Genomic DNA, 17,966 nt, shown 5'->3' on the forward strand with positions numbered 1-17,966 from the left:
AGAAACAGATTGTGGACAGAGTGCAAAGACGCAGTCAAAGCCATTTTATAGTTGCAGGCTATAACCTGAGATACAGCTGTTATTTATATACGTGCACAGAGAAACTAAAGTATTTTATGCTTGTAAAAATACCTAAGTACAAAATTTTGTAACTTATATTCAGAAAAACTAGATAGTTTATGAAAAACTGTATCCTCTATTCACCAACAAATACTGAGTAGTGGAAAAAAACTATGTCACAGAACAAGAATTACTATCTTCTGTAACAATACTCTGCTTCCAAAATCTGCTTTGTTTAACCCATTTGTATTTTAAGTGCTTCAGGGCAAGGATCTTTACATAGTTCTTTCAACATTGGCTAACAAAATACAAATTGATTTTGGATTAGTATGTTTCTTTCAGTGAAATTTTTAAATGAATGATAAGCATTCTAAAAAATATAAAAATGATGGTTTGTGCCATATATGGAATATATGGATGTAATTTCTAAGAAGGTGAAGTCATGTTAGGAACCCAGCTGCGGTGACTATGAAGCGAAGTCAGGTGCCTCGTTCCAAATGCATCACTGAAATCCGTATTTTTATCCAATAAATACACAAAGTAACTACAGTGCATCTAGCATGCTCCACCATGCAGTACATAGCTCAATTAGGGTGCAAAACAAATGTAAAAATACAGTTGTAGCTATTGTACAATGTCTGGGATCCTGAGGTCACAAGAGACAGGATTATGGCCAAGACTTATTTCTGGCAAAGCGTCAGATCGCTTGTGAAAAAACATTCTGCTCTTCTGGAAAAACAAACCAAGCTACATTTGTTCTCAAATGACAGTGCCATGGAATCCTGAAAGGAAATTCAGATGTACATTAATGTTAATGACAAGAGATCTTGCTCTAAGTTGGCTTCAAAAACTGCAGAAATTTCACTTCTCAAAACTTTCAAGGACAAATTTTGCTCATTGTTTATCTCAACTTTGCAACTTGTGCATACTCACCAATGATTGAAATAGGCTTCCTAGCAAAACGGAGCCTTCCCCATATTCCAACATATTTACTGCGGCATCCTGCTGACCATAACCGAACCACATATTCTGTTCCAAAGAATACCACTAACACAATTTCCTAAAAGAAACAGACAGGGAACTGGGTTAATTCCGTACTGTATATATACACACACACACACATATATATACTGTCTTTCAGCTTTTTTCAGAACATATTAGGAAATGGTAGAATAAAATGTAAAATTTAGGAGGTGACAAAAAAGTCAGCGATACCAAAATAATCTAAAGTAACATAGAAAATCCTGTAAGAGTGACAAAGAAAAGATGTAGAGCAAGTTTAAATACTTCAATTGCATGCAGCTTGGCTTGTCTACACATACGAAAACTGAAAACCATTCTGTGCAATTCACTTGGTCTAATTCAAACAAGAAGTTTCCTGACTGAGCCAAAGAAAACAAGCAGTGTCGGTACTGAGCAGATGAGTATTTTGTCAGCCTATTTCATTTTGGGAAGAGGTGTGCTTCACATTCCATTTACCATATCCGCTTAACTTTCCACTTATTTATACTTTTTCACTCCTCCTTTAATCTCACATGGATTGAAAAAGATATCTGGTACCCATTACAATAGAGCAGTCTCCGTGTGCACTGGAAACATGAGACCTCAGGCACGGCTTTGCCATCCTCTTGCAGACAACGAGAGGCATCAGCAGAAACAGAGGTCGAGTCCTGACGCACTGCTCGCACCAAGCTACACGTTAACTACACATCTACACTGCAGTATGACTTTAGAAAGGCCTACAAGTGATAATGTCAAAGACATCTGACATTTTTGTTGATGAGACAGAGGTACAATTGCATCGTATTTGGAACTTAGTGTGCAGATAAACCTTGCTTTCCTACAGGTTGGTTGAGCACGGCATACTCAGAGTAGTTTTGAGTACCAGCAAGCTGCAATGCCTCCTTATCGGCCAACTCGATTAATAACTGGTCACGTTCTCCATCAAAGCCAACAGCAAAATCTACTAATTGGAATGGTAACACACAACACGTGGCATATGGAAAGAGTAAAGCAGAGAAACGGATCATAAGGTATCACAGTTACATGGGATAACACAGACTTAAAGAACAAGCTGCTTATTTCAGAGAGTGATTTAGTATAAACAGCAACTGCAGAGAAGACATACTGCTCATTTTATCCAGTCTCCACACATTTCTGCAGGGTTCACTGCTGTTTTCCATAACAGATTGGCAAATGGGACTCAAGATGACACCAATGATTATTTTCCAAATTATCTGAAACAACCTGGGTACAACCGTAGTCCAGTCAAGATGAATGGTCATCATATGATTAGCTTCAAAGATGCATGGGATGCTGCCCTGAATAGAGTAAAATTATAGGTCTGTACACAGCAAAAGGAGAGGAGAAAAACATTATGCATCATTTGACTTCACCATAATCTTTTTTTGTGGCTCTAAGCCACCAGTCTCCCGATGGCATAACAAACCGTTCATCTCGGGGCACTACAGTGTTGAAGTTTGACTCCGGGACACTTCTAGAAAAGCTAGGTCCACAGAGATCCTCAAACTACAGCCCGTGGGTCAGATACAGCCCCCCAGCGTCCTCAGTCTGGCCCCCGGTATTTACTGACCCCCCTGCCAGGGGCTGGGGGGGGGAAGCCAAGCAGCCGCAGATGGCCTCCTGCCACTTCATCCGCGTGCCGGTCCCCCGTTTAAAATGTTTGAGGACCCCTGAGCTAGGAGAACATTAGCCAGGACTCTTTCCCTTAGTTTTGACAAGCTCATAACCTGGCAAGACGTCAGACGCAGCAGAACAGCTAGCACAATTGTTTATAGTCACTTGTATTCCAGTTAGATTTTCAAGATGTAATGAAACTGTACAGATCATTGGTTGTAACCCTTCAACCCAGCCAAGAATCTATTCTACAGCTTCGTTCTAAAAGGATCCACTAGAACCCTTCACCTTTTTTTAAAAACTGAACTAATATTAAATATTTTTCAATAAAATGAAGTCATAATGTCATAAGTCTAAAAAACCAGCATCTGCAGCAGATGCTTTAAGTCTTATGCCAGAAGCCTCAAACGCCATGCAACTGTCCCTTTGTCCGATTTCACCTCGTGTCACTTAGGAACCTACAGCAAACGGTAAAAATATGAGCCCTGCTCTAGAGGAGGTGCTGTTGAATTGCTCACAGCAAAATAAAGCACCAGAGGCTGTCCTTTCTGATCAGGTGATAGTATTCATTTCACAAACAGGGTCAATAAACTGATATCCAAGTACTCTTCCGTATGCAGAAGGCTAGTAAGTCTCCTTCCATCACGACCATGGAGCAAACTCCCGTAACAAAAGACAACAGCAAGCATCCAGGGAGCAAACGCCACCCTTCGTTTAAAAAGAACTAATTTGAGGAAGGGAGGTATGGCCTCACATCATGTGTGATAGCACAGATAATACTGTTTCGATATCCCCAAAAGCAACTACCAAAAGCAAAAGAAAACGAAAAAATTATCTTGGTAGGCAAAGAAAAACCCAGAGAAAAGTTAATGTTTTAGCACAATGAAACCACAGCCAGCGCTCGGACCAGGCGCCGCGGCCTTGTCAGGATCACAGTTTCAGTTTTATAGCAAAAAGGTAGAAAGTGAAAGCCTGGATTGTGCTTTAAAGCAGCACGTATTCTCTGTGTAGGCAATTTGCATCGGAGTTGTGCGCGTACATTTTTTAAAGGCCCTCCATGGTTCGTTGGCTAACAGGCACACCGGCAAGTATGCAAATGGGGGCTGGCCCAAAGACAATGCGACAGACACGCCATCAATGGTTACTGTCACCCAGCTCTTTGCGTGACATGCAGACAAGCTTAGAAAACATTGATTGTCCTATAGACTCCGGTGACTGGAGGGAACGACCAGTCGGCTTACACCAAGACACATTTTTCACTCCTGACGTTTTGATAAAGGCTTATTGACCTAAATGAGACCCAAGTTATTCAGGGAACATTGGGGGTGAAAGTGCACAAGCTGTTCTTCATGGTCATACACAAAACCTCCAGGTATCCATTAGCAACTGGCAAATTCCCCCTCCCCTGCCCGTGGCTGTGTGACAGACAAAAGTGTTTTTAATATCTTGCATTGCATAAATCTAATAAGTAGTCTCCTGGGGGTGGGGGAGGCTGATGAATTTCTGTCAGTACGCATATTAGCAGACAGAAACTTGCAGACAACAAGGAAAAAATACATTAGAAAATTATGCCTTCCTGAACTACTAAATTATTGCCTGTATTTTCCCGATTAACAGCTTAACACGAAGTTTACATTAACTAGAAGGATGCCAACCTGATCCTTGGTCCATTTATCCTGGTGGTAATTAGGGCTAATTCCATTTAATAGGCATTACCCTGGCAGAGAGCAGCAATGCCTCACACCTGAGAATTTCAGCAAATCTGAGTTGCATTACAGATTAATTTTTTCTGCTGTTTCTTGGATACTTTCTCCTAACTGCCTACTTAAAACTTACCTAATAAGTGCACTGTATGAGTCTGTGCTTCTCACAATGAATCGGCTACACTGAAACATGGCTTAAAGAAGCCAATACAGGAAAATGGAAGGATAAAGTGCTGCGCAGACAGAAAGGATGTAAAGAATGAGTGAAATAAAGAAACAAAGCAACATTCAGCACAAAGGGAAAATTAAAATACAGAGAAAATAAATGCCTGCAACAGTGGGGCAACACTAGTGGGAGTGGGGATTAAAGCTCCGTGGAGTTTTCTCGGTTAAAATTACACACACAAGAGCTGCACTGTCCAAGGACTCGCTCAACCCTATGTAACTTATATGTGATCTCCTTTCTACACGGTGAAAACAGAAGTACAACACTGAGAAAAAAAGCTCATACTGACATGGTAAAAAGAGTCTTCTGAGACGTGACAGTCAGGTACCTTCATACTGTGGGCATATAGGAGCCCTCTTGCTTAAGAGGAGAGACATTTTTTCCTCTCAATTATTGATTTGTACATGGTACCCTCAAACTTCTGCCATCCTTCCTGCTCAGCCCAGGCATATGTTCAATGCCATCTTCATGCCCCCTCAGCCACATAATCCCAGCACAGCCAAGTACCAGATTAACTCTGGATGAAAAGGTAGGGAAGATAAACACGAGGTACACATGTAGATTGCTTTTCTTGAAGAAGTCCATCAGTGTTGGTAACCCTCCAGCTGTAAGCAACTTCTCACATGTAAATTCACAACACTTTCAACTAAAAGGAACGGGTAGACAAGACTAGTGTAACAAGCCTTTGGCATTTCTGCTATGGTACAATCCTTGGGGAAACTACAATAGATCTCCAGGTAGCCATTTAGCAGATGCCAGGGAATGAAACATTTCTCATAAAGACCAGTAAAGGAGCTTGAGCCCTCACTGGTGCATTGGTGCAGGAGTTAGGTCAGCATGCGGGTTCCATTTCGGAAGTCTCATGTCAGATTTTTTCAGTGCATCTCACTATTCATTTTCACAGTTTTGACGTGGAAACAGAAGTTCCTTTGAGTTGATCAGCTACTACATGAACAGCTTTGGGAATTGCTTCCAGTATAATGAAAGAGCCATCAAACCCCAGAAATTATCCTCAGCATAAGATAGATGTGTCATAACTTTATCACCTGGCTAAAGTACAGCTCTCATCATCAGATGAAGGAACTTAGGCAGGATCCATAAAAACACAGTCCCCTGACAAACCTACCCATGCTGTCTATCATCACAGCCCGTATCTCTGCAGTGCCTAGGGATTAATCAGTTTCATAATAAACCTACACACGGAACACACAGAGAAGGGCTCAAAGAACAGCTGTGATGAAAAGCCTGTGTATTAGCTTTGACTCACACCAAAGAACTGGACCTGCTGTGGGTAAAGACACTTTATCACCTCAACAAACTTGGTGATGCCATTAGGCAAAAGAACAAGATATTCCATCAGAGGACAAAAGGGAAAAGTTACTTAGGAAAAGGACTGGACAGGAAAGAGGAAAGGACAGCTGTGCAACTGGAGAGTCAGATCTATGAAAACAAATACAAATATATACAAGCAAAATCAAGATCTGCTTTGTTTTGCTAATAAATGCATCTTGAAAAGCCCTTCCTTTACTACTCCACCCCCACTGCTTTGGAAGAGCTACAATCAAATTTTGGGAGGCATCCAACATCCACACTGTGAGATAGAGTGCAGTAGCAACTCCAAAAGGAAGGACAGAATCCCTAAACTTAGCCAAAGGAGATGTTTTTAAGCAATTAGACAGATTAATAGCTTGGGGAAAAAAAAACACAACAAAATCCTGACATAGAATGGATCACAACACTGTAACAACAGCTATTTAACATATAAAGAAATTGTCTCTGGAGGCTGAAAAAGCATCTGCATAGAGAATATATTGCCTGAGGCTCTGCCTGTAGACCTCAAAGCTGTAATTGGTCATGGAGCATCACAGAAGTTCATGCAGCCATTTGATGTGGGAGGACTAGATGAGGTCATCTGAAACCTGTTATGAACAAGAATGCCTTTACTCTGAGTCTGGACTGTTTTCAACGAACTCTATAAATGTAAGAGAGGTAAAATACTTGTTTTAGGAGAAAGGAGGCAAAGCATTCCACTACGTTATTGCGATTGGCTACTGAAGACCAAAAATCAAAGATGACATACAGCTAAAAGAAAAGGGAGGGAAAAAGCACAGGAAAACAAAAGGCATTGATGAGGGTGATTCCTTGAAGCCTCATAAGCACACACTTCTTGTGCTGTAAGAATTTCCTCCCCCCCCCAGCGTTTTCCTGGCAATACGACTCCTACCCATCTCTGCCATATCGCAATCTCTTTTACGTTATCCTCATTGGAGGGATCAACCATATTATTTCCATGACTCTTTCAAATCTGGTTTGTTTCAGATTCTAGCTTCAAGGATGATAAAATTCACATGAATTCCTTTAAACAAGGAAATAAGTTTTCCCATAGCTTGTATAGGGATTGTGGGCGAAGCAGCATTACCTTTGCTGCAAGATTCCCGGCCTGTTTGCGAGGCGAGGCAATGGGAGAGCTCTGCACGGAGCTGGTGGCACGCGGCGCAGAGCAGTACCCATGTGGCACAGAGCGGTACCCACGCAGCGCAGCGCGGTACCCTCCTCGCAATCTCAGGCAGCAGCAGTGCAGGCAAGGACACTGCCAGAGGTTTTGTTCAGAAGTTGTGACAAGGACATCTCTGAAGGAGCCAAGAGAGGGGACACTAGATCTGCTGATGTTAATGCAAAGTACGAATGGGACACTTGCTGTCAGCCAAGGGCAACAGAGAAACAGGCTCAGCATCTTCACAAGCAAGAATGCAGTGTATCCTCTACAGCCACTGAAAGATTAAAAAACCAGCAGGAATGTGTCTTGTGCAGAGCAACAGGTTGCGTTTACACTCAGGGAAGGGTAACATGCAAGAAACAAACCGCTGCAGGCTACACATGAGTTCAGAGAGCGCGAGAGCCCACTTCACGGCACGCTGTTCACCTGACACATCAGGGCTTGCAATGCTTCAGACAGCACTTGTGCACAGCCCAAGCAGGGTATGCAAATTCACAGCAGCAAGGCAACTGTTTCTTCTAATCTCTCTCACTCTGTACAGAGAGGCCCCTCTTTGTTCTGTTGAGAAAGGCAGGATTTTTTCCGGAAAGCTGAACTGTGTTTTCTAAGATACACAGAACAGCAAAATCAGATGGCCTAGGCAAACAAAGACAGACACCAAGCTCAATAAAGTAAAAAACCCAACTTGATGAAGTACAGATCAAAAATAAAGAGATAAATGTTTTTTCATATATATCTATATCTATAAACACTTAATAAACAACAGCAAGTGCCAAAAGCACTATTTAGGATTGGGGATTTTTCTCCCCCTACTTAAGTCTTCCCACTTTCAAAGATCTTGTAAACCACATCTTTTCAAGTGAAAACCAATAATGATAAGTTTTCAAAAAATGCTTAAAGCCAGAACACTTGCTATTCCTTCCTTTCAAAAAGACTAGTATTGTTTGCTAAAATTCTTTATCGGTGTCTTGAGCACCAAATGATTAAGCAAGCAATGGAAAACAAAAAACGTAGTATCAGTATCCCATTTCTGTCTTCAGAGGCTCACAATTAATCCTAAGAAGTTACTGGACATCATTGAAGTCCCCCTATTAATGGTTCTAATTAAGATGAAATAATATTTACATGAGTGTTCATCTTTGGGGAAAAAAAAAAAAAAAAGATGCTTACTAGGAGGCAGAGTTAGAACAGTTGATTGCCAAAGCTTTTCTATTTTCCCTTAATCGGTGCCGAGAGCACAGAACAATAGCACTGGGACCAATAAAGAATACTGCAGGCCTGCAATTTTAAGTTGAGATTTTCCAAAGGCTCCAAGCAACTAAATCCTATTGAATTTCAATAGGAGTCGGGCACCTAACTCCCTTAGGTGCATTTAGAAAGACTTTAATTGATTTCCTTAGCTCTCTTCTCACTAGATGTTTCAGCCAAATCCGAACGCAGGCAGTTGAAATTTTTCCACCAACTACAAAAGGCCTCCGACGTCGGTGGTGTAACTTTGCACGTGGAGGCACGGTCTCCAAGCACGGCTGCTTTAGAACAACTTTCCACACCGTCATCCCCACACAAGTCTCTTCATAACACAGTCGTCTTTAGCCTTTGAACTCAGTTGCTGACGATATTCACCAGGAATTTACAGATGTAAATTAAACTGGGCTTGCACATTTAGTTTACGGTACTTGTTTTAGTGTGGAGTTCTCCCCCATCACAAAATATGCTCGAGAACTAGACTTTAAACCCCAAGCATTTGGCAAGAGAAAGGAAGTGTCAACTTGCTAACACTGGTGCAAAAATGATTTAAAAAAACCCACTACTTTCCCTTTATTTCATGAAGCTATTATTCAAGTCTTCATAAAAGTCTCTAGAAGGAATTCACACGGGACCCTCTCCTTTAAAGTGAAAAATACTCTGGCTACTACCCAGTGTAGCATATGCTTAATTTTGTATCTCACTGAATTCAAAAGAATTATTCACCTACTTAAGATCAAGCACACATACACACAGTTCACAGAGATACACCATTAGTACCTAAAATATGCTAATACAAATAGAAAGGAACTCTTACAGACTTAAAAAAATCAGTCTAAGCCAAGTAGTCTATATTTTTATGTTACGGAGAACTTTTCATATTAACACTGTTTACACAGAGGCTACTTTCCCTGATTTGGTTATTTTTATCCTGTCAAGTATCTTATTGTGTGCTTTTTATCAAAGAACCTTCCTCACTCATTTTTAGAAAAGCTGCTTCCTACAACCATGTCCTACACCGAGCAGTTCATCAGTCTTCCCTTTGCTCCACCACTAACTGATTTTACAGGGGGACCTCACGAAGAGACCGTACACCTGTTTTTTTCCAGCTATAAATGACAGGGCAATAAAAGCTATCGTATCTTCCAGAAAACCACATTCCTCTCACACCCTTGGACTATCACCCTTTTACAACACTCTTCCTTTCTGAAAGAAAATAGACATTGCCCAGGATCTCTAACCTGAAAGCAGAGCCACGCAACGGTAAGAACCTGGACATTTTCAGCCCGGCTTAACCTGCAGTGTCTTCCCTTTCTATACGTAAAGGGAATGCAATGGTAGACGGCCTGTTTAAGATGTACTGGCCAAGTTCTGGTCACCTGCTGCACAGTTTGGTAACAGCAACACTTGAAATCTAGCGGTTTCAGACATACTAATGTGCTTTTTTTTGTTTGCTTCAGGCCCCACTGTGATAGCAGCCTGGAAGCAACAATACATTTTAAACTAGCAATTAGAAAGATTATTGATTAAACTAGTTATGAAAAGTGGAAAATAATTTTAAGCTTTCTGTGAATACTCATTTTGTCCTCCTTAGTCATCCTTTTCCAAAGGGCAGAAGAAAAAAGGAAAAATACTGGTAAGGATGGGAAGCTAAAAACCTCTACTTTTCAATCATCTCTTACATTAAATCAACATTTGCTCTTGGAAAAAAATGGTGGTTTTCAACAGTCACGTTGTATACAAATTGCAGGCAGCTTTCAGTTTATATTTCAATTTTAGTGATTTTTTTCTTAACGTACAGAGTTTTAAAACACAAGATGTATGTCTGCAGAATCATCTGCAGATTTAAAGGCATGAAAGGGAATATGTTATAATAAAGGAGAACATTTAGGAACTACCGTTTTCTCTCTGGACACATGCAAAAGAAGGACTGTAAGGAAATAAGCTTTAATGAAATTAATTCTCTTTTTTGTTGTTTCTCTCCCCCTGTATAGTCAACAATCGACCAAGAATATCTCCATTTCCCCTCTGCAGTAAACCTGCCCTCCGAAGCTCTGCTTTGAGTGCCTCGCTCCTCCGAAGTCGGCAGCACTGCACGTGCATCATCTCAACTTTACCCACAGCCCAGGCATTCTGACCCACAAAGATTTCTCAACTTAAGGGCGCTACCCAGACCCTCAAAAGAAAACATGCCCGCAAGCTGTAGCAATGCCCCTCTTCATTCTCTGGGTAGGCAGGAGTCAGGAAGACCGAAAAGACAGGAGATCAGGGCTTGAGTTGCTGTTCGGCTACAGGTTTCTCATATGGCTTTAAGCAAACCACATGCAGTCTTTATCTCCGTTTCACATTGGAGAAACCCACTACTCTCACCACCCTCTCCTACACAAATGCTCCAAGACAATGAAACAGTAAACGTGGATGGAAGTAAAGCTGGATATGTACAGTGACACCATGAAGCCCCCACATCTAAATCCCATGAGCTATTTCCACTTGCTCCTGGAAAAAGCAGGTACAGAGTACGCCGAAGAGGAACTTCTTCTGATGAAGCTCTAACTTCTTACCTCTCTTCTGCAGACAAGACATGCCCCCAGCCCTGCCCTCCCTCCAAGAAGGGAGTTACAAAGTGGTACTGTGCCCTGGACAGCCTTGCTTCAGGATTTTCAGATCTACTCTTCCAGCTCTTCTGCGTGGGTTTTGGCTTTATGGGACCTTCTCTGGGATGTAGTAAGTATAGAGTAAGAGAAGTAAGCAAGCAAGCCAGACATTTCCAGAAGAGCGAGAGGTCACCAAGAGCAAGATATTACCTCTATTTATACATATATACTCTTATCATCCTCTTTTTCTAGAAGTGGCATGTTTTCAAAATTCATCCTCCAAAAGTAAGATTTCTGGCCCGAGCAATGACTGTGCTCTTCGATAACAGTTTAACAAGAACTAAATTTCAAATGGACCAGTGCTGGTTTCAACCACCTCCAGATCACAAAGGGGAAAAGAAAATGTTCGTGTTTTCCAGACTGGCAGGACAGCAGTGCAGGACAGAGCTGCCAAGCTCTGAAACAAGCCCCCGCGCAGGTAGGAGCGCCCCGTTCCTTTCACACACGCTCGGGTACCGGTATCACCACTGGGTGATAAGAGTTCAAGTGCCGTATTTCTGTTTGACATTCCCATAAACACAACCTGCTTTTGCCTCAACATATTTGAGCTCTCTCCCAGGCCTGCTCCAGGGAATACGCATCATGCTCTTCCACACAGCTGCAAAAACAGTCCCACACTAAACCTGTAGTCCAGGCACTTAATACTCCTCACAGGAAAATGCACGTGCTAGTTTAAGCTAATAAAAAACCTCTCAGATGCAATATGTATGCAGCTCATTCAGTCAGCATTTTACAGTTGCCTCTAAAATCTGAGAGGGAGGAGAGGAGAATTATTTGGCATGCAAAATAAACCTAATCGAAGGCAACAAATTCAGCATTTTCAGCAAAGTGGCAAATACATTTCACGTACTGAAGGCAAGCAGTTTCCTCCTCATGCCAAGTCCCTGCGCTCATTCCAACCAGTGAGCACCCAGCAGTTGCGGCTATCATTCAGCGCATCAGGATTTTAGCATACCGAAATGGGAAGTTAATTTATACCAACCAAAGCGCATGACTAACTCAGTGCAAACTCTCCCTAGAGCTTTGATGTTGTTTCAAACGGACCAAACTAAACATGCATTTGCAAAATGAAGATATAAGCCAGATCTCTCTGAAGTTGCATACCCCATTAACCAAGCTACCGTTATGTGCAAAGACTTATATTTTCACTTGGATTCATGTTTCTATCAGGTTTGGGTCCAACATAAATAAATGGTGCAACAGAGGCAGCTCTTTGCAGAATTCAAAGTACGAAAGGAGAACTCCAGCTCTGTGAAACTCCCTTCACTCACTATCACCTTTCCCCTGCTCCTTTTACAAATAAAGGACAAGTGCACTATTCATTGCTGGGGGGGGTGGGGTGGGTGGGGGGGAAGAATGTTAAAAAAAACATGGCCTTCTCAGTGGCAGCTGGTCTGAGCTTCAAGACATCAAATACCTCGGGAAACTAATAGGCATTATATGGAATGAACTTTAAAAAACGCCAAACTAATATTTTTCAGAATTCAGCAACACTGTACTACAAAACTCTGGAAAAGGACCTTATAAAACAATGCCTAGAACATGTCAAGAATAAACTAAAGGCTCTGCAACAATACATAGGCTAGCAGGCAACTGACGCAGCAAGCAAAAGCCACCTGACCAGAAGAATCCCTTCTGTGGAGTGGTACTTGAAGAGGGAAAAACAATTGCAACTTAAAGGAAGGGGCACAAGGGGCATGACTCAGAGACAGGTGAGCCTTTTCTGTGCTGAAACACTGGGCAATGCAGGGCAAGTTTAGAGTCCGCTTTAAAATAAATGATATTAGAACAACCAAAGCACTGGTTATGTATTTTAAATGCATTAACATATCAGAACTTCCGACCGGTAGCAGTGGAGCAGGACTTCATATTGTTGCATTACTATTGCACTCATTTTTCTAAAGTTTCAGGCATACCTGCTCTTTATGTGAGCTATACTTGCAAGTGATTCATGGCACAATTTTTTCCAGGAATAGCTGAATATTCTATAGGGCCTTCTCTTTGATCTGAGATTTACTGTTACTTAACTAAGTAACTAAACTAAATACATCTTTGGAAATGCCCAATTTCCAGGCATTTTTTCCCAATACCTTACATGATAAAGCAAATGGCAGTCTTACTCCACAGCCGGGCAAATTCTGTCGGTAATTATAAAAACTTTTTCATTGGTTTTTCGTTTTTTCCTAAATATCAAAGATCATCCAATTTTTTAGCCTTCGCTTTACACCTTCTCTGCAGTTCTTGACATTCACTGTTTCAAAAAATTGGGTTTAGTATGTCTGTCCTGCTGAAGCCTCTCAAGATCTCATTGTGTTAGATGCAACATTAACCGAGAAAACTGTAAATCTAGTCTGGATGCCAAAGGACTTACTGCCAAACCAGAGAGCTACGATTTCCCACTGGAACAAGAGATGCTTATCCCACCTAAAAGATACTTCTTCAGCAACAGAGGAACTATTAAGAACCAACACTTGCACCAGTTGTCGTAACAGCAGTTAAGCAAGGAGTTACATTAAAGAAAGGTGACTCCTTGCTTTAAAGCTACTCAACTTAAGTAGTTACTAACCCAGTATGCAAGCCACCACTGTATATGACAAAACTGAAATGCATGACATTCTTTGCATCACATCATTACTGAGAAGCGATAACATTCTTTCCACTGTAAAACATTCCTTTTAAAACAATAGCTTCTCAGTATGCAAAATTAATAATTACCAGGCTAAATTATTTCCTAGGACTAACGTGAAGGGGAAAAAAAGGATGCTGTGCATCAGGACTCCCAAATACTGACACATGAATAGTGCATGTAAAGAATTTAGGTTACACCCTTTTTTGATGGCTTTATCAAAAGAAATTATATCTTAAGTGGACAAGACCTCTAGAAATGATCAAATGTCAAAGGTTTTAGCCAGCCTCTTATAGGAGCAAGAGGCTACTTACACTGCAATTCGGTTTGAACAGTTCTCTAGTTTTCTGAAAGCATCACTCTGCTAAGGGAACAAGGCAGCAAAACCAAACTCACCCATTTGGTGAGTTCCTTCGCAATGGGTGAAACGAGTGGGTCTGCCACGCTTGGATCTGCACCCTATCTCCAGCTCCAGTAAAAACAGCTTTAATGACAACCTTGTGGTTCCCGAACACATAACGAACCCTTTCCGGAACACGTAACGCATTGCACATTTAACTTTGTACAGGAGTGTGAATAGCCAGTACTGTTTCAGAGTGTAACTAATAACAATTACATTACACTAGAAAAGCACATAAGGGGCTGCTTGTGTACAATGTGCATTTCCTCATCAGCTGGATGGCCAAAGGAAATTACTAGACATGACAGTATGGTAAAGCAGCGTCCCATCACAGGGTATTTGAATATCTATAAGCTATTGCACTTGGGATACCAAAGCTGATGACATGAATGCCTCTTTTACCAAGTCCATCAATAAAGCTTTCCGCAGTAGAAATCTGCCCCGTGCATGCTACATCAGAGAAATCTGTTATCACGAACCGTATTTTACTTGTCCCAAATGGCAGACTGTTAACGCCAGAAACATTGAGCCTATTTAAAGAGCCTGTTTACGGTACTCCAAAAATGGTAGAAACACTCTGGTAATACTATCTGTGGTTTCACACCTTCTGAGTAACAGTAACAAAAGATTTCATGCTATGAAGACATGAAATGTGTTCATCTCAGGTGCCAAATTGCCCCGAAAAACACTACAAAAACCCTCTTTTTAAACACTGACTTATTTTCAGGCTGTGGGAATTAGCTCTTCAATGAATTTGATTATTTTTTATGTTTAAAAAAGAGCAAGCAAAGGTGGTTGTAGAATAAGCCATCAGTTTGCTGCATAACATCAAGTAGTTGCGACCTGGTATTACTATGAGAAGTCACGTTTGACTGTTTCAATCTTAAGCACAGTGTTAAATATGGATACATTGAATTTTTTTTTTTTAAGGAGGACAACAGGGTGAACAAGCTTTTTGCAGGGGGTGGGGTAGGGGTCTATTGCAAACTGGAGGTATTGGTATACTAACTGGCTACTGCGGTGATGTTTTCCATGGAAATTTCAGCCACATTAGTTTTGGCAGTGATTAAATACTACTTTGGGAATCCTTAACAACATTCAGGGAGCTGCTTTTAACGTTACTTCATGTTCTGTAGTTCTTTCTACTCCTCAAAAGCAGGGAAAGCAGGTTTGTTGGTGGGGGTTGGTTTTTTTTCAACCTTCAACTTGTTTTACTGTTAAAATAAATACAAAGATAAGTCGATCAGAATTCAGGCTCAACGGAACCCCGCTGAAGTATTTGTTCTTATTTGAGAGCTGAGAAGTTGCACCTCTTGCTGCTGAGTACAGTACGCTGCGCGACCCTGCCTGGGAGCCAACACGGTGACAGGACTAAATGACAAAAGCAGCCGTTCAGAGTTCTGGCAGAAGAACACTTCTGACATTTTGTTTCATCTGCATCGCAGGTTTAGACTTCAGTTCAGGGCTTTAACACTAAGCTGCCCCTGCCACATCACACAGAGCTGACTTCTAACGCCTCTTCCACTATCACTCTATTCTTGAATATCCCCATCTCCCCATCCATGTCAATGGGATGCCCTTGGAGTAAGCTGCAATCTGTAACAAAAAAGCCCAGCTGAAGCTATCCGTCGAAAAGGGAAGAGTACACCCTCACACTACGGATGTTCAATAATCAAAGATTTACGCTTCTTGAAAGGCAAACACAAACCAAAAGCCTGCATGTATCCAGGCATCAGAAATGTCATTGTACCGTATTCCAAATATCATCTAAACTGTTAAAAACCTCTGTGATCACATGTGATTTAAGTCAAGCATGTTCATAACTACTCAACAATTATACAAACAACTTCGGTATTAATACTAAGTTAGTATTAACCGCCTGGCTAGAAGGAGGCTTTATGGAGAATGAAAAATCCAAGTACTTTATGGAGAATGAAAAAATCAAGTACTTGAACAGAGTAAACACACATGTCTTTTGCTATAATTAATGGAAATAGGCTCATACAAAGGAAAATTCATCTCAAGTGTCCTAGGCACCTTAAGATGTAGTTAACCACGCTTTCAGGAGTATCCATCCATCCTTTTCCATGAAGGGAAAGTCTATGTGATTGGCTTATACTACCTAACCCAATTTTCAGACAACTAAAAGCTGCAAAAAAAAAAAAAAAATCAGTCAGCCTCAAACTGCTTTGAATTATCCAATCAAGTATTCTCAGCTTGGAGCAATGGTATAAACACCAGAGGAAATTTACTATCAGTTCTCACTTGAAAGAGAGGTTTATGAGGGTTTCTGTTTTGGGGCTGGTCTCCCTAGAGCGGTCCATGTGATTACCTCACCTACCTGGTTTCCCTCTCAAAACTCCTGAATCCACTAGTTGATCTTGACAGATCAGAAGGTCGGGCATGCCAGGAGAGATTCAAACCTCCTGAAAGTGTTGTGAAGACAAGAAGCCTGGCAGAAAACAAATATTCTCTCTACACCTCGAGAGAAAAGATTTCATGGTGTTAATCACACTCATTGGGATTATCTAGTTTTTATCAACATCCAGCTTCAGGAAGACTTATTGCAAGTTTAAACCAAAGCCATTTGGCTTCGTAAAAACAAACAAAAAAAACAGAAAGGCAAACAACTATCTACCTCAACACCCCCAAAGCCCCCTAGCATCATGAGTTTTTCTACAATAATCTAATTTTCCTATCATTAAGTAGATTTTTTTCCTATTGATTCCTGTTACCATGCTCACCAAAACAAAGGGACTAAATGCAAATCACTTTCAGGATAAAAATTTTTAAAACTGTGAAACCAAGAGGTTTATTTTTCAGTTTCAAGGACAGTTCACTTGCCATGAAACTCAGTTTGGAATTGAGTTGAATGAAACAGTAAAGACTCCTCCATGTCCTCTCTACCACCACCCACGTACTACTTCATGTTGTTGCATGACTGTTTCCAGGCAGGAAAGAGAAGCATTTTGGGGAAAAATATCCGACACCTAGTTTCAATGGTTTGACTCCACAGAGAGGTGTAACACGTCAGAGCATGAGCTCGGTGGAGAAAGCAAACCGATGAATCTTCATTCAAGAAGGAATATGTACTTGTCATGCAGTCACTTTTTGAATCAACTTTGATTGAACTTCTCTCATTAACTGATTTCAGCTCATCTGGTTTATTAATATCTATATGATCTACCTGGGGCCCTCGAACATCTGCTGCACTTGTCTGACTTCTTTTAGGAAACTCAAGCCCCTTTATTATAAGAATTTCTCAGATTTCTGTTAAGACCTTTAGATTCCCCTGATCTTTCTTAAGAACTATGGCAGCTAGAAGCTCTTATTCTCTATACAATAATTTTTGCTGTTGTCCAGCAGAGCTGAACATACTTCTCTCACTCCATCACACATGCTCAAACAGAAATCATGGGTAGGGCTTATCAAAGATTGACAGCTCTGCTGGTCTTCCATAAAGAGAGACATAAATAAGGTTCAGGCTTACACCTGTCCACACATTTTCATTTTCTAGTTCATGATGGTCACAACAACCTACTGAGCTCAAATATTTACAATCAGCAGTGGGTGGGTGGGGGTGGAAGAGCGAGCGTTTATTTGAGCCCCACACATACACGCTGTTGCTCTTGAGCCTCGTATAAGACGCTCTTCTGCCCGTTTCACTTACAGAAAAGCTATTGTCCACTACATTCGTTTATTGGCATATGAAAAATACATAATGATGTCCTTACTTGCAAATGGAAAAAAAAAAAAAGGTTTTGTTCTTCAATTTCCTCCACATCTCTGAACGTTACACAGGATAGTACGAGCTGATAAATTTTATGGTAAACAGAAAAAAACAACAGCATACCCAACCACCATATCCTCACTATATTCTCTGCCTATTGGAGCAGAATTTGTTCTGCAAGGAACAAT

The 17,966-nt window shown here is 41.0% G+C and overlaps 1 protein-coding gene across 3 annotated transcripts in view; it reads right to left on the bottom strand.

Moving 5' to 3' along the window:
- The window catches only part of KCNQ1 (potassium voltage-gated channel subfamily Q member 1), a 363,211-nt gene that overhangs the window by 271,306 nt on the left and 73,939 nt on the right, over positions 1-17,966 (bottom strand). For all 3 annotated transcript variants that reach the window (XM_027786627.2, XM_055814328.1, XM_055814329.1), the window contains exon 3: positions 994-1,120. In XM_027786627.2, coding sequence (XP_027642428.2) covers positions 994-1,120 — 127 coding nt within the window. The remainder of the gene's footprint in view (positions 1-993; positions 1,121-17,966) is intronic.

This window comes from Falco peregrinus, chromosome 9 (genome assembly GCF_023634155.1).
Source record: "Falco peregrinus isolate bFalPer1 chromosome 9, bFalPer1.pri, whole genome shotgun sequence".
In the NCBI taxonomy this organism is placed as follows: domain Eukaryota; kingdom Metazoa; phylum Chordata; class Aves; order Falconiformes; family Falconidae; genus Falco; species Falco peregrinus.